Source organism: Balaenoptera physalus, assembly GCF_965194825.1.
Source record: "Balaenoptera physalus genome assembly, chromosome: 2".
In the NCBI taxonomy this organism is placed as follows: Eukaryota; Metazoa; Chordata; class Mammalia; order Artiodactyla; family Balaenopteridae; genus Balaenoptera; species Balaenoptera physalus.
Genome location: NC_138883.1, coordinates 66,046,147 through 66,072,055, shown reverse-complemented (window position 1 = coordinate 66,072,055; position 25,909 = coordinate 66,046,147). Strand labels below are relative to the sequence as shown.

The 25,909-nt window shown below is 38.8% G+C and overlaps 1 protein-coding gene across 7 annotated transcripts in view; it reads left to right on the top strand.

Moving 5' to 3' along the window:
- The window catches only part of AKAP6 (A-kinase anchoring protein 6), a 583,646-nt gene that overhangs the window by 330,748 nt on the left and 226,989 nt on the right, over nt 1-25,909 (top strand). For all 7 annotated transcript variants that reach the window (XM_082451989.1, XM_082451988.1, XM_082451985.1 and 4 more), the window contains one exon: nt 15,842-15,964. In XM_082451989.1, coding sequence (XP_082308115.1) covers nt 15,842-15,964 — 123 coding nt within the window. The remainder of the gene's footprint in view (nt 1-15,841; nt 15,965-25,909) is intronic.

The following is a 25,909-nucleotide window of genomic DNA, read 5'->3' as shown; positions in this document are numbered from 1 at the left end:
AGTGATGTTGAACATCTTTACATATGCTTTTTGGCCATTTGTATATCCTCTTTGGAAGAATGTCTATTCAAGTATGTTGTCCACATTTTAAATTGGGTTATTTGATTTTGTTGTTGTTGAGTTGTAGGAGTTCTTTATATTCTGGATCTTAACCTTTTATTATATATTTGATTTGCAAACATTTTCTCCCATTCCTTTTCACTCTGTTGATTGGGCCCTTTGATGCACAAAATTTTTAAAGGATGATGTGGCCCCATTTGTCTATTTTTGCTTTTGTTGGCTGTGCTTTTGGTGTCATATCCAAGAAATCATTGCCAAGACCCATGTCATGAGGCTTTTATTTTATGTTTTCTTTTAGGAGTTTTATAGTTTAAGTCTTAGGTTTAAGTCTTTGAGTTATTTTTTATTTTATCTCAGTGTGATTACCTCTCATGCTTTAAAGATCTCACCCCTGGCTTTTTTTGCATGGTAGGACACAACTTCAAGAGACAAGATTTGTCTTTAGAAAAACACTTGGGAGTCACTCTTTTTAAAAAGTCCTGTCTGCCATTCTTTACTTGATTTGAAACACAGCTGTATTTTTCTTTATTTGTCCCCAGAGTAACTTATAATCAAGATCTGCTGTAAATATAATTCTCACCTGTCTTTGATGTTTCTTTTATACCAACCACATAGCAGTTTTCCTAGAGTTGGTGAAGTGGTAGTCTGCACTTTGGTGTTTATAATGATCTCTTAAGAGCATCCTATCAGATAGGAAGCATTTTAAGGTTATTGGATTCCACTGTTTTTCACTGGCATTTCATTTTGTATGTGCCTTTCCCTTATGCTAACCTTTTCCCTCACAGTTGCTAGTCTTCCTCCTATATCTGAATTCTCTCTCTTCCTTGTACCTTCTCTCCTATTCTTTTTCTTTACTATTCCTCTGGAATATATAGTTTTCACTCTCTGGCACCTATTTTCCCTTTTAATTTCCTTCCCCAAGAGTATCTTCTACTTTCTTCCTCTAATGTTGTCCTAGAGATTCTCAGATTCCAAATATGAGAGGACTATGAGTTGGCTCTTCATCACCATTCAAGCTTGAACCCTTGATCTTCTCAGTACATTTCTTAGTCTTAGAAATATGTATCCAGAGGGTTGAGGAACTGTTTAGATGCAAGAATAAACAATTCAGTTTAAATATCAAGGAAGAAGCCACATTTTTAAAGAGTTGGGAAGGCTCAGCTTTGTAATTAAAATTGGAAGATTCAAGAGTCCTAAAAGATCACAAATTGAACATGAATTGATAGTACAGATTATGATTCAACAAGCGGTGTTAATAGCAGAATGCTGTAGGAACTCTGAATATTCTTCTTTTTTTTTTTAAATTTATTTATTTATTTTTATTTATGGCTGTGTTGGGTCTTCGTTTCTGTGCGAGGGCTTTCTCTAGTTGTGGCAAGAGGGGGCCACTCTTCATCGCGGTGCGTGGGCCTCTCACTATCACGGCCTCTCTTGTTGCGGAACACAGGCTCCAGATGCTCAGCCTCAGGAATTGTGGCTCACGGGCCCAGTTGCTCCGTGGCATGTGGGATCTTCCCAGACCAGGGCTCGAACCCATGTCCCCTGCATTGGCAGGCAGATTCTCAACCACTGCGCCACCAGGGAAGCCCTGAATATTCTTCTTTATGCTATGCACAATCTAAAATTTTGTTTTAAATTCTGGACTTAGAATTTGAAAGAGATAGGACAACATAATTCTAGGCTCTGTTTATTAAATAAGATAATATTTGATAAGTCTCAAGTGGAAAGTTATACAGTGGGAGAGCAGAGGAAGGAAGATAACAAGTGTACCTAGACCAAGCATCACAGAAGGTGGACTACTTGAGCTGAACCTTGAATGATGAGTAGAATTTAGGAGAGATGAGAAGGCAGAGTGTCAGTGACAGAAGCTTTGGTATAAGCTAAGGTTGAGGGCAAGAATATTTAAGGTATATTTGGGAAATAGTAAAGGGTGTAGGCTAAACTGCTGTAGACAAAGAGATCCCCAAATACAGTGAGATAGAAGACTTCTTCTCTCTCACCTAACAAGAGGTAGGCAGACAATCCAGGGAAGATAGAGGCCATCTAGGGATTCAGGTGCTTTCTCCCTGTTGCTCTTGTACTATGGGGCACCAGTGCTGTATCTGTGTTCCATCCCACCAGAAGGGGAACGTGGAGAGCACCCAGCTTTCTTCTCACAGACAGGACTTGGAAGTTGTACACAGTTCTTCTGTTCACATCCCATTGGTCCAGACTTTGTCATATGGCATCACCTAACTGCAAAGGAGTTTGGGAAATTAGCCTCTAGGCTATGAACTTTAGGAGGGAGATGTTCTCTTAAACCAATTGCTGGTTAGAATAGAGTTAGTTGAAGGGAAGGGGAATATAAAGTTAGAAAGAAAGGACCAAAATATGAACTTTGAATTCCAAGTGTTTACATAGCACAGACACAAAATAAATACCTGTCTAATGAATGCATGAATAAATGAATAAGTGAGTGAGTGAATGTATCATTCAGATTGAACTTTTTCCTTTAGACCAGGAGTTACAAACTAAAATGACTCTAAGAGGGGCAGACAGGTAATATAAATGAGTCAAACAGCCAGGGTGGAAGTGGGGAGTGAAAGAGACTGAGTAACGGAGGGTAAGTGCCATGTCTAGAGGGCGGCCAACTGCTCAGTTCCAAGTGATTGTTGCACGGGAGTGTGGGCCCTGTGTGGCAGGATCTTGCAATTTTTAAAAAGAAGTAGCAAATCTGGGTTTTATGTGACATCTCCCGATTTGTTAATGTTTGGTCTGAACAGTTTAAAAACGGGTCAAATAAAACACATCCATAGGATAGGTTTAGCCTTCAAGTCACTAACTTGCCATCTTTCTGAAGAGGAGACACTACTTAAAATTTTTGGCTCAGATGGTTGGTAGTTTAAGGTTAATCTGGCCATGGTGTGCTGGATACACCTGTAGCGAAGTGGTTCTTGATTGTGACTGCACATTATAATCACAGGGGTGCTTTGAAAAAAAGTTCCAACTTCAGCCTCCACCCAGAGCTGTTAAATCAGACTCTTGAGGGATAGGTATTTTTTAAAGCTCCTTCATGCATTTCTGATGTATAGTCAAGGTTGGTAGCTAATGCTCTAAGGCTAATTTTGAAGGTTATTGCTAAAAGGGTCTGAACTGTGGTTTTGGAAGCCAACTAAGGAAAATAAAGAAACAGAGGTGGGAGATGTTATAAAAGACAAATCAATACAATTTTGTGGCTTTTAAAAAATGAGATAGTGGAGGAAGGGGGTCAAAAGAGTTGAGATTTCAAGCTGACATTTGGGGGCAGGGAGATGTAAGGACTTTAATAAATGGTTCCAAGGGACATAAGAAATTAAGATACACAGTTGATGAACGGGGCAAAGGTAAATGTTATCTTATATGCAAATGCTGTGGCCAAATCCAAGTTGAGAATTCTCAATTAATAACATTAAAAAATAAAGCTACACAGTTCTTTTTAAGGGTAATATTGTATATATTTATGTATAATTTATTCGTTGCAATGCCAGGAAAAATACTGAATTAACATTACTAATGGATTTGTTGGGACAGTATGTCAAGGTCACTGCTCAGGGTTGCTGGAGAAGAACCATAGGGATCCAAAGCAAATACCTTCCTGGTTAACCCAGTAGGAATGTTTCGATCCTGCGTCAGTTTGGTTTCTGCAGAGCCTTAGCTGGGTCTCGAGCCTTTATCAATGGTGATTTAGCACCACCGTGAGGCTGCATCCAGTCAGTGCGTCTCATTTTTACCTTCTGAAATGTATACGGAAGGTGCAGTTTTTTGTTTGCAGTTTTAAACATTAAGATGAAAATAGTTCTTTGTTATTTTCTTGGTGTGAAAAAGCTATGATTAAATTACATTTTGTTGTGTCAAGATGATGAAAGTTCCTAACTGCATTTGACAGCAAATATGTCTATGATGATGAAAATCAAAAGGGGAATAAACTCAGTGTTGCATTTTTAAATTCAACTAAAATTATTATTAGGATATTAGTGAATTCTTCTTTATCCTTAAGCCTAAAGTAATGACTCTGTATTAGCCTTAGGATGTTTTAGAAAGGTAGCAATTAAAAAAACAAACAAAACCTTGACATTTATTGCCTACTTATAACATGTCAGGCAAGATGCTAAGAGTTTTATTCATCTAACACATTTAATTCTCAAGAAAAAAAAAATCCTTCTTTGATGAAGACACTTTTATTATATCCTCATTTTACCAATGAGGACAGAGATATTATACATAGAGAAGTTAGTAATTTACTTAAGGGTACAAGACTTAAAAGCAGGAACTTTGGGCTCAATTCACAGCCCCCTACTGTTTAATTATGAAAACTTCAATAAGTCGCTGAAAGTTTACTGTTTAAATCTCCTAGTCTTTAAAATGGGATATTAGTTATGTTTGTTACGCCATTGCACAGATTATTGTATGAAATTACAAAGAGCAACAGTTCATTGTAAACTCTAAAGGCTACATAAATACTAGTCTTATCATTATTGTGACTTTTCCTATGAATTCAGGGAATAGCATCAACAATAATAGAAAGAACTAGAATAAGAATCTTAATTCTGCCCCTATGTAGCATTGTGACCTTGGAAACTTAACTCCCAAGTCTCAGTTTCGAAAAATAAACATTAGTAAAGAAATTGAATTGGCTGATCTCTTAAGATACCTCTCAGTTCTGAAATTTTATAAGAGACTAAGAGGCATAACTAAGAGATGCAGCCAGTTCTCTGCAAAATATTCAATGGAATATATCACTTCAACATGGAATTTCTTTCTGTTCCATGGAATTCTGGGTGAATCTCCTTTAGAAGACCGTGATGGTAAGTGAGTGAGAGGCTATGGCGTTAGTGAGCCTGGAGGTATGCAGCTATTCATGCTGCATTCCCAGCAGTGTAATGTGAGAAGAACCAGACATCCTAGAGGAATTTGGGGCCTGGCTAGTGTTTGTTAGATGCCAAGAGACCAGGGACAGTGGTGAACAGCAAACAAGTGAGTAACCCAGTAAGAATTAGATATGGATTAGCCCGAATTTATAGCAAGTAAGGTCAGCTAAATGGAGCAGATTGGAAACATTCATCTTGGCAGCTTTGCCGTTATGATGTCTTAAAATTAACTGTCAGCACTGCTGTTTGTGCTCTGTTCTGACAATATGAGGGCAGATCATTCCAAGAGTGTGGGTTCTGTGTCCGGGTCACTCATGATGTCAGATCATGTCTGAGGCTCTTGATCTCATTCTATAAAGATGATTGGCCTGAGATTTGCATGGTGAATAAGCAACTTTACCCAGGAAAGGTGCTGCCTGTATGCTGAGGCCCAGGTGCTTTCCATCTTTCAGGTAGATGAGGTTCTGTGTATTATCACCTATGTTATCTTGAGCAAGTGACTTGACCTCTCTTGCCCCAGTTTCCTCCCTCGCAAAATAGGGTTAAAAGTGTATCTTCCACATAGAGTTGTTTTTTTTTTTTTTGGACCATTAAATGTGTTAAAATGTGTAAAGAGCTCAGAATAGTACCTGGCATGTAGTAAGCATTCAATAAATGTTAGCTCCTGTGGTTGTTATTGTTGTTATTATTACTATTATGGGAGGGGAGGGGTGAGGCCTCAGCAGCTCTTTGTATGTAGATGGCTCTGGCCTTTTGGGATCAAATGCTACCACCCTATTTTCTCCTCCTACCTTCAGGCATCTTGGTCATTATGAAGCTTCAACCTCCTACTCATCCCCCACCCACAATGGTTAAGGCCGCCTGTCCTCCTTCCTGGGACCTGTGATAGTCGCCCTAGACTCCTGCACCCCTCTTCCCTGTGAGACTCTGGGCCTTCTGCCTTGACAGATGATTCTTATGTTGTGTTAGAGATAATTCTCCTCTAACTGGCCCAATAATTTTAGATAATGCACTTCTCTGACATCTTAGAAAGTTTATGTAGGGGAATTTATGCTATGAATGTGTGTTCAGATAAACACAAACAACCTTCTAGTTTATAATATTGTCACACAACAACTTATAAATAATATGTACTTATCTATGTATAATTTGTATTTATACATATTTATAATATGTATTTATAATTATGTACTTATAAATAATAGTTCCCACAGCACTCTAACCAGAGGAATCTCATTACAACGTATTATGGGAAGAAAAACGAAGGGACTCCAATAAGTTTACAATTGCCCCTGAGACCCCTGACTGCTAAAGATGGAAAAATTAAGCAAGTGTGTTGGAAAGGTAGCACTAGGTTGGGATCATTTGCTGGGAGAGGAGCATTGAAGCTGGGTCTTGAAGGATAGATATGGTGAGAGGAGTAGAAGACATTGGGAAGGTATGTGGAAGTCACCAAAGATCAGTTCCCTGTGTAACTAAAAGAGAACAGGTAAATCATCTGAACATCTCTGGCTTTGAAGGAGGCTCTATATGCAAGAACCACAGATGGTAACAGTAAGAAAGGCATGAGAAATTGTCCAACTTAATTACCGCATTTTACAAGTAGAACATGCCTCTCCCAGGAGTGCTTCCTATTAGCACATCCTATTTTCTGGTTATACCAGATTTTGCAAGCTTGTCACAAAGGGGCAGCAAGTACTTTTTTTTTTTTTTTTCAAGATCAACATGAATATGTTCCTAGTGCCCCTCAGCTGTTGGCTTTTTATCTTTGTTGCCCTGATGGACTTTGAAGCAGATTTCCCTTCTCTGAATTTGGTGTATGTTTCACAGTTTAATTTAGGGACACAGCCGGTGTCGAGAACCACTGAGACAGACACAGAATGAGGGACTGGGGTGAATAAAATTGAGTGCCTTGCACTGTGGGGCCTCAATCTGTAGAAAACACAGCGGATATGCCCCTACACACTGTTCCTAGGTTCTCTCCATGCCCATGGTCTCCAGTACCACCTGTGTGTTGCTTTCTCCAACCTAGATCTTGCTCCACACCTCAGAAGCCAAGCTCATGCTATCTAATACCATGTCTATCATATACCTGCAAATTACTTCTTCCTTCTGAATATCTTATTGCTTCTTTCAGAGACTAGTACCTCCAACGAAAATTGAAAGCTGGCAGTCATCTCAGATTGTAACAAATTTCTCAGATTTTTTAATCCATCACATTCAACTGGTCCTGTCCATTTTAACTTCTGTCTCTCTCTGCAGTCTTGCACGTTCCCTCCGTGTCCACTGCTGCTACTCAGTCTAGCCCTCATCGACTTTTTCATGGAGTAGTGTAGCAGCCTTTTTACTGGCTTTTCTGATCTCAGCCTAACACCTGGCAATCCACTCTCTACACTGCAGTCAGAGCAAGTCTTCTAAGATGCTACTCAGATTCTCTCTCTCTTCTGCTTCAGAACTGCAGTGACCACCCCCATCGTTCTTAGGATAAAGTCCTAACTCCGGGGCGAGGTGTATGTGCCTGGCTCTTGGCCAGACTCTCCAACCTCATTTCTCAGTTTCCCTATTTGCCTCCAGAGCGTTAGCCATCGGCTACTTAGATTTCTCAGAATGAACTGTTCTCTACTGGATTTTATCTGCCAAGAATGTTCTCTGTTCCTCTCAGTGCCCTCTATTCTTTTTCAGCTGGTCCAATGCCACGCAATCTAGATACTATACCCAATTAGGTAAACCAACAGGACTCTGGAATTTTACATTATTCTTTAAAACTCTAATTCTGTCCTTTTTTTTGAACTCTAGAAATTTTGTTCAAAAGATGTCCACGAAAATTTTAAACTGAACAATTAGAGTTCTATACTTAAGGACACAGCACCTGAGTTCTTCTGCTTCAACTACCAACTGGCTGCCTGTTACCAATCAAGTAGTTAACCTTTCTGAGCCTCGGTTTCCTCACCTGTAAGATGGGGGCGTTGAACTAGATGGGATGTTAGGGCCTTTTGAAGATCAGGTCTTTGCTTCTAATCTGCACGGGAATGCTTCTCCTTTTCAAGCAGATGTACTTAGTAAATGCTGTTTTCTATCTTCTTGGCTCCAATGACAGTGCAGTGGCTGAGTTGTTACCCTTTACTGACTCACCGCCCTGAACTTCTCTGGTAGAAAGTTGGTTATTTTCTTGCTCATTCAATGTGATAAACTCTCTGCATTGAATTCCATTTTTTCCTAAAAGTATAACTTTGTTATTACTGAAGAACTGTATGTCCCCTAGAGAAAATTTAGAATATTTAGATAAACAAGACTCAACAATCACAAGTAATCTTTTTAATAATTTTAGTATCTACAAACACTCCCATCTTGCTACATGCATTCTTGTTCCAGTTATTAGATTTACAAGGAGGTTTTACTAATCAGGAAAGTATTTATATCTAAACACAAGATTATAACAACGTTTCAGCTCTGTACTTCAGTGTCAAGGAGACAGCCCTTTTCATTAAAACTGTATGGACATGTGAGGAAATGTGGTTTATTAAAAGTGATTGATTAGCTCCAACAATCAATTGTTGGGGGAGACTTTGAGCTATAGAAAAAAAGAGAGAAGGAATGAGAAGGAAGAGGAGAGGAGAGGAAGGGAGGGGAGTGAAGGAAAGGAGAGAGGAGTGAAGAACAAGGGAGTGGAGGGGCTAGGAGGAGAGGAAAGAGAAGGAAAAGGCAAAAGAGAACAGTATTCAAGAAAGAAAGGAGAAAAGGATGATGGAAAAGAGCGCGGAGTAGGGAGCATTATCTAAAACACAGCGGCTGTGATGGGAACATTGAAGTCGTGTGGCACAGGCTGGGCTTCTCACAGAGGCTTGGGAAGTAAGAATGGACAACAGTGGATGTTTCTGTCCTTTGTTTTTCTCTGTGAACCTCAGGGTGAGTCTGCTTATTAGAAAGACAGTGTGGTGTAGCAGTTCAGAGCTTGAGCCCTGGAACAAAACTACTTAATAGCTATTTAATGGCTTTATGACCTTGAATAAATTATATAACTCTTCTATGCTTCAGCCTCTTCCTGTGTACAGTAGAGAAATTTGTGAAGATTAAAGCACTACAGAAATTATCAGAAGAATAGTTGGTAGATAGTCAGCACCCAAATGTTTAGTACTGTTATTTATAATACTGGATATAAAATACCTATAAGTAAACTATTAAATGATCATAATCCTAAATTCTAAAGTGTGAGCATCTTAGGTCCTTGTTTGGGATTTAGAGGCAGATAAAGATGATTTGATATGGTCATCCAGTGCCTCTGGAGGATTGGGGGTGCTTGAAACAAGGTCTTACACAGAGCCAGTGAGCAAAGCTATGTGGGAGAATCCCCAGCTTCACTCCTGACAGCCGTTAAGTATTTGAGCTCATCTGTGCTTCAATTTTCTCCTCTGTAAAATGGAGAGTGCGGGAATCTTACAGCATAGAGTAGTTGTAAGTATTAAATAAGTGCCTGGCATATAATTGGTACTCAGTTAATGTTATTATTAGTTCCAGTTTATTCCCAATTCTTTTATTCATTCCTATTTTTATTAGACTTTGATGATATGCATTCCAAACTTGTTTTTCCCTTAAAATTGTTGATTATTTCGTCTTAGAAATCAATAAGGAGCAACTGAAGTCAAAGCCTCTGGATTTGTTGGAGGGAAACCCTTTCCCATTATGAGAGTCAGGGATCTTTCTGGGCTCTTCTTTTCCCAGTTGAAACCACTGTCATTAGTGTTTGAAGAAATTGGGGATTCAGCTCAATTTATCCCTTCCACATGATACTGAGTTCAGAATAGAACTTCCTACCTGGTCAGTTTTAGATAATACCATTCAATGCCCTTTTTATTCTCTCTTTCCAACTGACAGCCTTTATTCTGGGATAATTTTATCAGAAATATTTTAAAATTCTAAAGACATTCCATTCAACCTTTAGAAGAGAAGCTAAATATTTCATAAAACATTTCAGTGTTTGAGTATTCTTGTGGCAACAGAGTTACAACTGCCTTAAACCATTTGATTTTCTCTTCAGTCTTTCTTCTAAGAGTACACACCATACCCTCCCTTCTGTCAATTACTTGTACAGCGTTGCATTTTATAGGTAAGGATGTGGGTAAATGTGTGAGTTGGTTGAGTCCAAAGTACCACTTTTAACTCGCTTTGATTTTATCTTGAGCCTCTGTGTCTTGGTGGCACATTAAGTACATTGATATGTGGTTAGGAAAGGTAAATTACATTTGAGTGCTATTGTGTAGAAAGCTTAATTAGTCATTTCATATAGGAATTAGGTGTATAAGAACTAAGCAAAAATGGAAGATTTAATATATATGTTGGTAGATGTACATATAAAATCTCAATGCATAAGTTTGCTTCTAAGGCGAGTTCTCATTTTACCAGCTGTCAGAGCCTAAATTAAGCTTCCTTGTGGGTAGAGTAAGAGCATTGCGATTACTCATTGGTAACCATTACTAATGTAAAGACTGGCTCCAAAGCATGTGTCCTGTTTTGAAAAATTAAGCCAGATTATTCTTAAACTTGTAGTTGTTTAATAGAGAAATGTGATCCCCTTCGGACTTGCTGGTGGAATAAGGAGGTAGGGAAATCTTTGCTAACCTGCAGGTTCAGATGATGCCCCTGCCACACCGCCTCATGTGATGATCTGAGACAGAAGTCATGACTCCCTCCTCTGCACCCCCAGAGTGGCTGGTGCCACCTCTCATATTGTGGCTGTGAGAAGACTTTTCTCTCCATCTTCCCTGGACACCTAGCAGAGTGCTGTATGCTTAGTGAATAACCAAAAGTTTTGAGTGAATGACATAAAAGATCAAATTGGAACCTGTTAATTAGGAATGGTTTTTCAAAATCATTTATCAAGCCAGGCTTTAAAATATAATTTCTCTTGAAATCCTCACATAAACCCCAAATGGATATCCCTGTCCCTGTCTTATAGATGAAGAAACTGAAGTTCAGAGACATCAAGTAGCTCATTTAGTTTATACTGTTAGTAAGAGGTGGATGGAGCCTGGAATCAAATTCAGTTTCATCTGGTTGTAGCAGCTATTCTCTTATCATTATCCACAGTGGTTGATGATAAGCATGTTTTTTTCTCTTTTACTATACCCTCTCCTGCTGCCACAATTAATCCTCATTTAAATGTTTTTCAAGTTCTAATTTCTGCCAGGGACTTAGACAAATTGTTAGATCAGCTGGCCCAACTAGATCATTTGAATCTCATAAAGACCCTGTGAGGTGGGTACTACTGTCACCCCATTTTACAGATGAGAGGACTGAGGCCCTGAGAAGTAGGGAGATATGCCCGATGCCATGTGCCCAATACCTGGCACATAGTGAATGTTGTGTGAGGATTACTTATTGTTTCAGCTAGCATTGTTCAGATGAGGTCATTCACTGAATCCTTTAATCTTGGAATAGTAAGAAAGGGTTAAATACTTTTTTTGAATGGTTTAAAAAGTTCAACAGCAGAGGCTGCCCTTTTTTATTTTCAGAAATACGGTGAAAATAGTTCACTTCTTGATGATTTTCAGCAGGTCCCTCTCTGAAGGCAGCTGACTTGATCTGGACTAGGTCAGATTTCACACTTGATTTCTCTGTCCACTGAGAAATGTGCATCCTTCTGGGGGTGAACACGCACATGTTCACACACACATCCAAACAACAAATACTGAGAGGACATTAGCAGTTGTGCCCATTGGCGAAACTATCTCCTGAGAACCAGGGGCCATGTCCTCTGTGATTAAACTGAGTCAAACTCATCCGTAATTAAGGCACTGTTAGAATGGGCTTGCTTAAGCATGTAACTGCCTTAAAGTTTGGGTTTAAATTTTCTATAAATTAGAAATGAAATTTACCGTGATTTTTGCTTGCTTAAAAAAAAAGTTCTTTGTTGTGTCTAACCTCATCACAGATCCCCTTTCAGAAAAATTAACAGAAAATAGTGAATGTGAAGGGAGAAGGGCTTAGAACGTAAAGAGTTTTATCTCAGCACTAAGAATGTGGGAGTGGCAAGAAATGTTTCTTCACCCTCATCTGGGTCAGATAATGTGTCTCTAGGAGCACTGTTTCTAGAGGGCACCGTGTTACCATGAGAGGAATAGACTTTGGAATGAGATATGGGTTCAGATCCCAACCCTGCCAGTGGGCTAGTCACCTTCTTTGACCCTCAGTTTTCTCATCTGTAAAATGACCATAATCAGCACCACTTCACAGAATTGTGTTGACAACACAAGTGTCTACTTCCTGTTGTATACTTCCCCTTTTAGAGAAATAGTTTTCAATTTCAATTTGTTGTAAAAATCATGTAATTCTATAAAAATTTACCCCTGGGCTTTTAACTCCATAAGGCAGGGACCATGTCTTGTTTCCTACCATGTCACTGTTTCCTGGTCCCATGTCTGATACAAGGAAGGCCCTCCTTTTTGTCCCAGCTGCACATGACAGCTTTGTCAAAGGGCAACAGTAATCACCCACATAGTTTCTAGTTAACCAGACTAGGTTTGTCATAGAAGAGAAATAGTTAGGAAAATAAAAGAAATAATGAGTATTCTTCTTTAAATTGAAGCATAGTTGATTTACAACATTGTGTTAGTTTCAAGTGTACAACAAAGTGATTCAGATACATATATATATATTTTTTTTTTTTCAGATTATTTTCCATTATAGGATATTACAGGATATTGAATATAGTTCCCTGTGCTATACAGTAAATCCTTATTGTTTATTTTTTATATATGGTAGTATGCATCTGTTAATCCTGTACTCCTAATTTATCCCTCCCCCCCAATTTATGCCTCCCCTCTTTCCCCTTTGGTAACTATAAGTTTGTTTCCTATGTCTGTGAATCTGTTGCTGTTTTGTACATAGATTCATTAGTGCTATTTTTTAGATTCCGTATATAAGTGATATAATATTTGTCCTTGTCTGATTTACTTCACTTACTATGATTATCTCTAGGTCCATCCATGTTGCTGCAAATGGCATTATTTCATTCTTTTTCGTGGCTGAGTAGTATTCCATTGTATATATATATACCACTTCCTTATCCATTCATCTGTCGTTGGACACTTAGGTTGCTTCCATGTCTTCGTAAATAGTGCTGCTATGAACATTGGGGTGCATACATCTTTTCGAATTAGAGTTTTCTTTTGTTTTTTTTTGGATATATGCCCAGGAGAGGGATTGCTGGATCATATTGGTATTTTTAGCTCTATTTTTAGTTTTTAAAGGAAACTCCCTACTGTTTTCCAGAATGGCTGCTCCAGTATACATTCCCACCGATAGTGCAGGAGGGTTCAATAATGGGTACGTAACCTGTTATGAGAGTGTAGCTGTTTGCAAGACTAACTTTATATTTTCCTTGCAAATATAATCTTCAAATGTATGTTAACCAGCTGAGGGCTCTAGCAAATTACTTTTCACAAACCTGAAAGTGTACCTTTACATACACTTGCGCTGTGCTACTTAGTCTTTAAAGAGATTGATGCTTTAGAAAGTTTAAGAGTAAGATTCTTTAAAAGCACCTCATTAAGGAACTTTCAAAATGCAAATGATTTGATTCCTCCAGCAAATGATTTGGAAGTGGGAAGTGTGCTGTCAACTGATGGTAGTAACAGGCTAACGGCTGTTCCATTTTCTCCCAAGTTGGATGACCAAGGTTTCTTCTGGGGGTTGAATCCTGGCTTGGCTCCAATCATCAGGCTCTCAGAACATGTATCAAATATGAGTATGGCAAGGGGCCCACCGAGGAGGAAACAATTAAGGGGGTAGCCCAAGAGGACTGGGACCTGTGGACTGGTCACCCTCAGTGTGCCCCTGGAGAGCTCGGCAGGGAGTCAGAGAAAGGTAATGGAAGAGGGGCAAAAAGGGACGAGAAGGACACCAGTGGTAGAAAGTGACAGGAGAGAGACTGAACAGATGAGATACAGGAGTCTGAATGACGAAGGCTAAAATGTGGCCTTTCAAAGGTTTGTAATTCAGCCTGTAGCAGTGAGTCGAACGTGTGTAAAATGTGCTTTTTATGTAGTGCAGCATTGGATTGTGCCGTGAAGAAAATGTGATTTTTATAGTTGTCTTTGACTCTCCAGGTAAGTACTTGTGAACTCAGAATATTAGAGAAACAAACAGGTCAAATACTAAAAATAGAAACAAATTTGGGTATAGACAGAATTCTGACACGGACAGAGTACATTTCACAGGAAAATCCAGGAGTGTGTCCCAACTCTTTATTGCTTGTAAAACTTTTTCTAATGATTAAAATTACCTGAATTCAGTAGGCCAGTGCTTAGACATGCTTTATGTTCAGCTGAAATTTTTACTTCAGTGATATTTATCATTTTATTCCCAGTAATGTCCAGCAGTGTGCTTTACACAGAGTAGGTGCTTAATAAATATTTGTTAAAAGAATGAATGAGTGACCAATATATCTCTTGGATAGGATTTGATTTATATTACAAAGTAAGTAAAATTTTGTATTTTTTTCTCATTTTCCTATGTTGTTACTTATGTCAGCCTCATTTTCCTTCATTCACACCACAAAGATTCTAGCAGAGCTTCTGAAAATGAGCATCAAATATTCGTTGTCTGCATCCAAATGTGAATTCTCCTGCACATTGCATGGTTCGGTATATAGAGTGGAGACTACTTCATTTCTCTAAGAATAGCTGTCTCATGATATGGGGATAGTAGTCAGTACCCTGTCCACTACACAGAACACTGGTGACAGTACACACAGAAGGGGGCTGGGAGAGGTGGAGAAATAGCAGGTGACAAAGGTATCAAGAATCGGATGGACTACCGTTTCATTTGCTTTCATGATTTCTGTTTATATGTTTGTGCCTACACATGTAAGCAGGAGAGGAGGAGGAAAGCTAAGATCCCCCCTGATAAGGAGGAGTGTTTAGCTTTTTATTACAAGTTAACTCACAAGTTGAGCATTAAAATATTAATCAAAATTAATCAAAAGGTAAATCTGAAAAATGGGTTAAGTTCAGTAGGGAAGTAGCTCTCAAACCATCTCAGTGAGTTCAAATGTAGAAGCCTGTCCTTTCTCCTTTTGAACTCCAGGTGGTGCTGTTTACCCAACCATGGCAAGCAGGTGCCCGGCCCTGTTTCCTTCCCCTAAGGTTCACAGCTGGGCTTTCATTTTTTCAAAATATTTTCAGTTTTCACAGATGTGTTCTTTTAAATGGTCAATAAATTTTTATAACCACTATTTGAAAACTTGCAAGATTATTGTGAATTGTGCTTCTTAGCCAAGAATATTTTTTTGATGTCCAGGGCACACCCAGAGTTAGGCATTTACATTTGTTCATTGGTCCTCTACCTTTCCTTGCTTCTTAGAACCCAGAGTCAGTCACAGACATTTGGGCTGTTAGTAGAACTCATCACTCATCCAAGTCCCTTTAAACACTTCTGTAATTTAAAAATAGATTTCTAGTTCAGTTAAGGCACCTCAACTCCATGGGCTTCTGAGTAAAGAACACCATCTTTATAGGAGTACTTTTATCCCTCAAAGCCAATGAGTGTTCCTAGCAGACCTGACCTGATTTTTTGGTGAGCGGGCACTTGTCAGACACCCAGAAATGTTTTGATGATTTGAGGTCACCTTTCCAATGACACCCTGCAGTCCAATCCAAATTCCTCAAAAAAAGTGTTCCTAGGAAAAAACTAAGAAGGAGTCATGGACAGTTTCTTTCCATTTTAATAGATTTCAGTGGCAAGAATGGTGGGAATTTTGTTGTAGAACGTGGAAATAGGATGGGAGTGCAATGGTATCAATTTTACCATCGACAAGGTTTGGAATTTTTAAGATTGGCTTTAAAAAATAACCAGTTAACATGCTTTTCTTGTCCTTTTTTCCTCTTTTCTGTCACAAGGGGTTTGTAAACAAGCTGGATGAATTTATTCAATGGTTAAACGAAGCCATGGAAACCACTGAGAATTGGACACCTCCCAAAGCAGAGATGGATGGCCTTAAACTGTACCTGGAGACGCACTTGGTAGGCAAGATTGTGCTGCTCTTGCTGTTAGTTAGGGAAGGATTTTAATGTGCTACTTGTTTGTTTATGGAGAATATCAGTTTTACTTATCAGAAGTCATTATATGCTAATAAACCAAGTTTTAATGGGGTAAACTGCAGAAGCTGAAAATTTACAGGCATTTCAAGTAATACTATGAAATCTAAATCCTCCATATTTCAAGCTATTTTTTCAAAACTTTTTCCAGAAAGGTAAGTAATTATTTTAAAAAATACCTTAGAAAATTTTACTATACCTTTGCTCTCTAAAGTGACAATGGAAGGTTTTCCTCTTCTTAAAAAAAAAAAAAATGAAAGACGTAATTTTGATGACCATTCTAAGTTTTCTAGAATTCTTGTAAAATTAATGAACCTCTCATTATCAAGAGAGTCTACTTTATCTGTTCTACATTGGGTTATTTTAATAAAATATTTAAAACGATGATCTCCATCATTTTGGCTGCTATGTGGGTTTTTCAGCATATAATTAATACAACTGTCATTACACTGGTCCCTGTGCACAGGGAAATCCATGGAGAGGAAGTAGAAAACACTTGGATGAATATGCTTCTGAATATGTTAGAAGCAAGAATTATAGACTGGGGGACATTTGATGAACCCTCATGAGGTTTTTACTGAATGCTTCAAATGGCCGATATCAATTATGAAGGGGTGGAAACCAAGTAGTGGAGTGTGATAAAGCATGAAGAAAAAGCACGTTGTCATAGGAAATGAAAATTCAAGCTTTAAGGATCTCATCTTTATTCCTTTCACTGAGAGCATAAAATCGACAAAGGCAATGAACACGAATCCTTGGGTACCCGACTGTGGGGCTGATTTTCTGCCCCTCTTACATACTCAGAATTTGGATTGAGTAAACAATGTGTGGGAGTCCTGCATGTATGTTAGTTCACAGGGTTCCAGAACTGTTCCCTGTGATATTAAGAGAGAGAAGGAGAGAGAGGGAGAAGAGAGAAGGAGAGAAGAGGGGGAAGAGAGAGAGGATGCTTTAGTTTTTTGCTGTTTGCATTTTGCAGTGTATTTTATATCATTGCGAGAAAAACAGCCTCGAAATCCTATTGCTGCATGCAAATAGTCTTGTGAAAGATAAAAAAAAAAAAAAAATCACAAAACTGGTAGAGGATGCTTCTGTTTTTAGAGACCTGGGTTGTTGGTGTGTAAAAATGCCAGTGACCCTAACCACCTCTCTTGTACGTGGGTTTTTAAATACTGCCCTTAGTATTCAATTCCCTGTTGAGTAGAGCCTTGATTTTTTTTTTTTAAAGAGGGCATTTCATAATAGCAAGATAAAGATATTCAGTGCTTTATAATGTAAATTGTATTAATTAGAATGTCAACTTTTCACTGGCATTGTTCTGACAGAAATTCTAATCTGTGTTTAAACAGGAGTATATGAACTTTATTTCACATTAAGTGTGCTGTCTTAATTTCTCTTGATTTAATATTTTATGGAAAACACACATTTAGTTTTTGAGGTCCCAGAGGGCATGGGGACACAAAGGGCACTTTAACGCTAGACTATTTATTGAAATGAAAGCCAGGCTAGGAGAATATGAACCAAGGTCTCTCCTCTCTTTGGGAGTTGAGTGACACAACCTCTTTGTAACCAACGTGCACTCCTGGTCTCAAATCCGTACTACAGAATTCTTAACTTAGCATCCCTGTGTTGGTCTCTGTCTCATTCTAGCCCAACACTATCCACTAGAACTTTCTGTGATGATGGAATATTCTATATTGCACATCCAGTGTGCAATAACTAACCACACCTATCTACTGAGCACTTGAAATGTGGCTAGAGCAACTGAGGAAATGAATTTCTAACTCTAATTAACTTACGTTTGCGTTTAAATTGCCACATGTGGCTTGTGACAACTGTATTCTAGTCCTGTAAATTGTGGAACTCTTTACAGACGTAATGAATAGCAAGTATCCAGTAGCTGCCTCATAATGACATTCTCATCCAAAATGTGAAAATCATTATCCCCTTTGCTGTGGATCTCTACCTCAGATCCACAGCAAACAGCCCTTCTTAAAATGTTTATCTCTTAAAGAATAACCTTGTTCCCGTCTAATGGTCAACACTTTCTTGAATGAATTTTCTCCACCATCATGTCTGTATTAGTTGGGCTAGAGATAACATAGGAACATCTTTACCTCTGCTTTGCGAATAGTGAGGGACTGTAATCTCCAGATTTGTTCACTGTTGTTAACTCACAATCTCAGGGGCTGAAATTATGAATAATACTGTTTAACAGTTACTGAAGACCTATTGGGTGTGGATTGCCATTGAATGATACTTAAAGACAATGATTGAGTCACTGTTCTACTTCATGCTGTGTCTGCTAATCTAGATACAGCCTGTTGTTTAAACATCTTTCAAACAAACTCTGAGTTACTGTCTATCTGAGCACAATGTCTATCTACATATCTCCTGAGCAATATTGTCATTTATATTTTTTATTGTATTTCCTTACTGTGGTACTGAGTTAATATTTAGTTATTCTTCTCAAAAGAAGGCAAAAAATATCTACCTTTCCATAAAGAAAGTATACAACTAAGTCTAGAGATTTATATTTCTTAGTTCACACTGTATAAGTCATTACTGCTCCTTAATGAGTGGGCAAGAGGTATTTATTTGCAAGATTATCTAGTATGTAGACTTAGCTACATGAGTTTCATTAAACATCTCTGTAGAGTCTATAATTTAAACATTAAACCAACAGATGTACAAGCCTCTGAGTCCGGTGTCTCCCCTGAGTTAATAATGTGTTAGAATAGTTGGCACCCTGCAATATTTATTATAAACAAAAGCAAATAAACAATAATATAAGTTGTACATTTATATTTTGATACTTAATTCAATTCTTTTCCATAACAGTAACCAAGGGTTTTCACCAACACAAATCAATTAAACCTTCACAATACCTTTATGAGAGATATGAAGGAGCTTTATTCTAACTGTAAGAAATACTGTGAAATTGCGATGATACATCAATGATTTTCCATGATAATTAATCATCTGCTTGCAACCTGGCTGCTCCTTCAAAAATAAAATTCCTATCCTTTTAGAAAATGACATTTGCAGGAAAATGTTTGAATTTTGCAAGTATTGAGCATATTGGACATTCCTCTTTGAAAACCACTTTTAAAATAGCATTGTATACATATGTTCTTGAATGGATTCCCTTCTTCACCTCTGTCCACTTTTTTAACAGCTTCATTGAGGTATAATTGGCATACTAAATTGTATATACTTAATGTAAACAATTTTGCAAGTTTTGACAAATTGACAAATGTATACACCCGTGAAACCGTCACCACAGTCAAGGTGGTGAACATATCCATCACCTCCAAAAGCCTCTTCATGACCCTTTGTAACTGCTCCCTCCCTTCCCTCTCAGCCTTTCCTTCATCCCTAAGTAATCAAGGGTCTACTTTCTGTCACTGTTAGATTGTAATTTCTAGAATTTTGCATAAATGGAATCAAACAACATGTTCTCTTTCTCTCTCTTTTTTTTTCTTTTTTGGTCTGGTTTCTTTCACCCAGCATACTTATTTTGATGTTGTATGTTCCAATTGTTCATTCATTTTTATTGCTGAATAGTATTCCATTGCACAGTTATAACACAGTTTACCCATTCAACTGATGGTGGACACTAAGGTTGTTTCCCTCACCACCATTTTTATTGGCTAAAGAAGCAAAAGTCACCAAAAATTACATGTAAGTAGAAGCATCATAAATGGTTCTTCACGGACTATTTCGATTTTTTTCCTTTGAAAGAATTTATATTATCTTCAGAGTTAGACTGCTGAAGAGTAAAGCAGCAGAGCATGACAGCAACTTCTCCCTCAAGAGATTACAATTCATGTCCGTTTGCTTCCAAAAAGATAACTGTCATCTCCCAAATAGTTTTTATCCATGCCTAATTCACAAAATGGTACCACATCATATGCAATCAATTGCAGGAAAACAAAGCAGAAGGTTTTTTAAATTCTGTAGCCAATCAGAGTATCTAGTAGGAGAAAGCAATGTCAAACTGACACCAGACATCTGTGCGATAATTAGGAAAAAGAGCCAAGCATAAAGGCCTGGCTTAAACTTGGGAGATAAATTTGCATAGGTAGCACCATGTCATGTTGGGCAAACATTAACCAACCACATAGAAATAGCCTTGGAAAAACAACATTCTTTTTTAAAAATTAATTAATTAATTATTTATTTATTTTTGGCTGTGTTGGGTCTTCATTTCTGTGCGAGGGCTTTCTCTAGTTGTGGTGAGCGGGGGCCACTCTTCATCGCGGTGCACGGGCCTCTCACTGTCGTGGCCTCTCTTGTTGCGGAGCACAAGCTCCAGACGCGCAGGCTCAGTAGTTGTGGCGGAGCACAAGCTCCGGACGCGCAGGCTCAGTACTTGTGGCTCACGGGCCCAGTTGCTCTGTGGCTTGTGGGATCCTCCCAGACCAGGGCTCGATCCCATGTCCCCTGCATTGGCAGGCAGACTCCCAACCACTCCGCCACCAGGAAAGCCCAAAACAACATTCTTCATTCAATTTGATAAATGAGAAAACGTGGGGGAAATGGTGATGATGAGTTCATATATATTAAGCACCTGCGAGTGCCAGGCAGTTGTTTATGTGTTAGGAATACGTGATGAATGAGTTTCGCTTCTTTCTTCTAGGGATTTGCAATCTGAGGGAGATGACCATAGATTAAATGTAGTCATCTGTGGACCCATAAATGATGAATGTAATATAATTTTGAGCAGTAAACTTCTTGTAGGATAAGCAAAGTACTGTTTGGAGCATAGAGCAAAGTTTTATTGGTTCTTCCTCAGGGTAGGGAAGGCTCAGAGAGGTAATTTGATGTAGACCTCACAGGCCATATATGATTTGTTGGATAAAGAGGGGAGGAGAGGAGATGGGAGGAAATTTTATGGGCAAGTAAGGGAGGTGGGGTGAGCCTTCTGGTGTGGCTGAGGCTAAGTTGTGTCCTGCAGGTTAGGGCTGGGTGGTAAAAGAGATTGAATGTCCATTTAATGGATTGAACTTTTCTCTGGGGGCAATGGGGACTCATTGAAGGTTTGATTTTATTTTAAAACAGGAGAGTGACAAGAATCAACTGTAAATTCCATGGGGGAAGGGTCAGCTTGCCATAGATTAACTGGATAAGTCCATGGCTTAAATGAGAGAATAAAAATGGGCATAATGGAAAATGGATTTGAGTATAACAATCTGCCCTTGAAGGGTCTGAAATGTTTTCCTCGTTCCTTATTGTGTCATTACTCTAAGTACTTATAAAAACAGACTGAATTAAACTAATAATATGACTGGCTAACAAAAGCTCAGTACAGATGTTTTCCTGCCTTTACCATCTATATTTAGGTATTTATATCATTTTTTTTAAATAGCTTTCATTAGTATCATAAGAAAAACAATATACTTCTCACAAAGTTTTTAGTCATACCAGAAAATTTCCCAAAATACATTCAGCTGTGTTTCTTTTGCTTGCCCTTCTGTGTCTACCTGTGTTCCATTTCTCATTGCTTGAAGTGAAGAGATGACAGGCTCTCTGTTTTCCCACTTCCCGGTGCCCACCTCTCCCTGCCTACCCTCCTCTGCTGAGAGGACAGGCAGCTCTGGCCCAAGAAAGCTGAGCTTCACAACACGAGCAGCTACCACATGCCTGTACTCTTCAGTTAACAGCAGACACTCGATACGCTTCAAAAGCCTGAGCTGTCTCAGTTTGGCTGCCACCTCCCCTCAGCCTTGCTGAGTAGGGCTGGTGGCCTCATAGGAGCTTTGAAGTTCCATTTGCTTGTCCCCCTTGATTCCTGTCAGTTTAAGGTGAGTAGCTGAGAGTTTAGCAGGGAGAAGCATTACTTCTCTTTGAGGGATTTGAGATACTTGACTCCCAGCCTTGAGTTACTTACTTTGGTAGCTTGTGGATGGAAAGATCTGCTGGAAATTTATAGCACTTAGGCATTTTGAGGTTGATGCCTGGGGACAGGAGGCTCATTTTGGACATGTGAAAGTCCTGGACCACATTCTTTTGCTCATATAACTTATTCTGTGCATCTAGGAGACAAATAGTGTTGTCTTCCCTTTTCAGTTAAAAAGGATCCCTGAATTGTTCCAAGCACCTGGGAATGTACTTTTTGCCTGACTCAATTTAGGGACTCTTGTTCACATCATTTTAAAAATTGCTGTTGGAGATTGGTTCAAGGTGGCGGAGTAGAAGGATGTGCGCTAACTCCCTCTTGCGAGAGCACTGGAATCACAACTAACAGCTGAACAATCATCGACAGGAAGACACTGGAACTCACCAAAAAAGATACCCCACATCCAAAGACAAAGGAGAAGCCACAGTGAGACGATAGGAGGGGCACAATCACAATAAAATAAAATCCCATAACTGCTGGGTGGGTGACTCACAAACTGGAGAACACTTGTACCACAGAAGTCCACCCACTGGAGTGAAGGTTCTGAGCCCCACATCAGGCTTCCCAACCTGGGGGTCCGGCAACAGGGGGAGGAATTCCTAGAGAATCAGACTTTGAAGGCTAGTGGGATTTGATTGCAGGACTTCGACAGGACTGGGGGAAACAGAGACTCCACTCTTGGAGGGCACACACTAAGTAGTCTGTGCATCAGGTCACCCAGGGGAAGGAGCAGTGATCCCATAGGAGACTGAACCAGACCTACCTGCTAGTGTTGGAGGGTCTCCTGCAGAGGCCGGGGGTGGCTGTGGCTCACCATGAGGACAAGGACACTGACAACAGAAGTTCTGGGAAGTACTCCTTGGCGTGAGCCCTCCCAGAGTCCCCACCAAAGACCTGGGTAGGCTCCAGTGTTGGGTCACCTCAGGCCAAACAACTAACAGGGAGGGAACCAAACCCCACCCATCCGCAGACAAGCAGATTAAAGTTTTACTGAGCTCTGCCCATTGGAGCAACACCCAGCTCTACCCACCACCAGTCCCTCCCATCAGGAAACTTGAACAAGCCTCTTAGATAGCCTCATCCACCAGACGGCAGACAGCAGAGGCAAGAAGAACTACAGTTCTGCAACCTGTGGAACAAAAACCACATTCACAGACAGATAAACAAGATGAAAAGGCAGAGGGCTATGTACCAGATGAAGGAACAAGATAAAACCCCAGAAAAACAACTAAATGAAGTGGAGATAGGAAACCTTCCAGAAAAAGAATTCAGAATGATGACAGTGAAAATGATCCAGGACCTCGGAAAAAGAATGGAGGCAAAGATCGAGAAGATGCAAGAAATGTTTAACACAGACCTAGAAGAATTAAAAAAGAAACACCTAGAAGAATTAAAGAACAAACAAACAGAGAGGAACAGTACAGTAACTGAAATTAAAAATACACTAGAAGGAAATAATAGCAGAATAACTGAGGCAGAAGAACGGATAAGTGACCTGGAAGACAGAATGGTGGAAATCACTGCTGCAGAACAGAATAAAGAAAAAAGAATGAAAAGAAATGAAGACAGCCTAAGAGACCTCTGGGACAACAATAAATGCAACAACATTCGCATTATAGGGATCCCAGAAGGAGAAGAGAGAGGGAAAGGACCCAAGAAAATATTTGAAGAGATTATAGTCAAAAACTTCCCAAACAAGGGAGAGGAAATAGCCACCCACGTCCAGGAAGCGCAGAGAGTCCCAGGCAGGATAAATCCAAGGAGAAACATGCCGAGACACATAGTAATCAAATTGACAAAAATTAGAGACAAAGAAAAATTATTGAAAGCAACAAGGGAAAAACGACAAATAACATACAAGGGAGCTCCCATAAGGTTAACAGCTGATTTCTCAGCAGAAACTCTACAAGCCAGAAGGGAGTGACATGATATATTTGAAGTAATGAAAGGGAAGAACCTACAACCAAGATTACTCTACCGGCAAGGAACTCATTCAGATTCGATGGAGAAATCAAAAGCTTTACAGACAAGCAAAAGCTAAGAGATTTCGGCACCACCAAACCAGCTGTACAACAAATGCTAAAGGAACTTCTCTAAGTGGGAAACACAAGAGAAGAAAAGGACCTCCAAAAACAATTAGGAAAATGGTAATAGGAACATACATATCGATAATTACCTTAAACGTGAATGGATTTAATGCTCCAACTAAAAGACACAGACTGGCTGAATGGATACAAAAACAAGACCCATATATATGCTGTCTACAAGGGACCCACTTCAGACCTCCAGACTGAAAGTGAGGGGATGGAAAAAGTTATTCCATGCAAATGGAAATGAAAAGAAAGCTGGAGTAGCAGTACTCATATCAGATAAAATAGACTTTAAAATAAAGGATGTCACAAGAGACAAGGAAGGACATTACATAATGATCAATGGATCAATCCAAGAAGAAGATATAACAATTATAAATATATATGCACCCAACATAGGAGCACCTCAATACATAAGGCAACTGCTAACAGCTATAAAACAGGAAATCGACAGTAACACAATAATAGTGGGGGACTTTAACACCTCACTTACACCAATGGACAGATCATCCAGACAGAATATTAATAAGGAAACACAAGCTTTAAATGACACATTAAACAAGATGGACTTTATTGATATTTATAGGGCATTCCATTCAAAAACAGCAGATTAATCTTTCTTCTCAAGTGCAAACGGAACATTCTCCAGGATAGATCACATCTTGGTCACAAATCAAGCCCTAGTAAATTTAAGAAAATTGAAATCATATCAAGCATCTTTTCTGACCACAACACTTTGAGATTAGAAATCAATTACAGGGAAAAAAATGTAAAAAACACAAACACATGGAAGCTAAACAATATGTTACTACATAACCAAGAGATCGCTGAAGAAATCTAAGAGGAAATAAAAAAATGTCTAGAGACAAATGACAATGAAAACACGATGATCCAAAACCTATAGGATGCAGCAAAAGCAGTTCTAAGAGGGAAGTTTATAGCAATACAATCCTACCTCAAGAAACAAGAAAAATCTCAAATAAACAATCTAACCTTACACCTAAAGGAACTAGAGAAAGAAGAACAAACAAAACCCAAAGTTAGTAGAAGGAAAGAAATCATAAAGATCAGAGCAGAAATAAATGAAATAGAAACAAGGAACACAATAGCAAAGATCAACAAAACTAAAGGCTGGTTCTTTGAGAAGATAAACAAAATTGATAAACCATTAGCCAGACTCATCAAGAAAAAGAGGGAGAGGACTCAAATCAATAAAATTAGAAATGAAAAAGGAGACGTTACAACAGACGCAGCAGAAATACAAAGCATCCTAAGAGATTACTACAAGCAACTCTATGCCAATAAAATGGACAACCTGGAAGAAATGGGCAAATTCTTAGAAAGTGGTAACCTTCCAAGACTGAACCAGGAAGAAATAGAAAATATGAACAGACCAATCACAAGTTATGAAATTGAAACTGTGATTAAAAATGTTCCAACAAACAAAAGTCCAGGACCAAATGGCTTCACAGGTGAATTCTATCAAACATTTAGAGAAGAGCTAACACCCATCCTTCTCAAACTGTTCCAAAAAATTGCAGAGGAAGGAACACTCCCAAACTCATTCTATGAGGCTACCATCACCCTGATACCAAAACCAGACAAAGATACTACAGAAAAAGAAAATTAAAGACCAATATCACTGATGAATGTAGATGCAAAAATCCTCAACAAAATACTAGCAAACAGAATCCAGTAACACATTAAAACGATCATACACCATGATCAAGTGGGATTTATCCCAGGGATGCAAGGATTCTTCAATATACGCAAATCAATTAATGTGGTACACCATATTAACAATTTGATCATCTCAGTAGATGCAGAAAGAGCTTTTGACAAAATTCAACACGCATTTATGATTAAAACTCTCCAGAA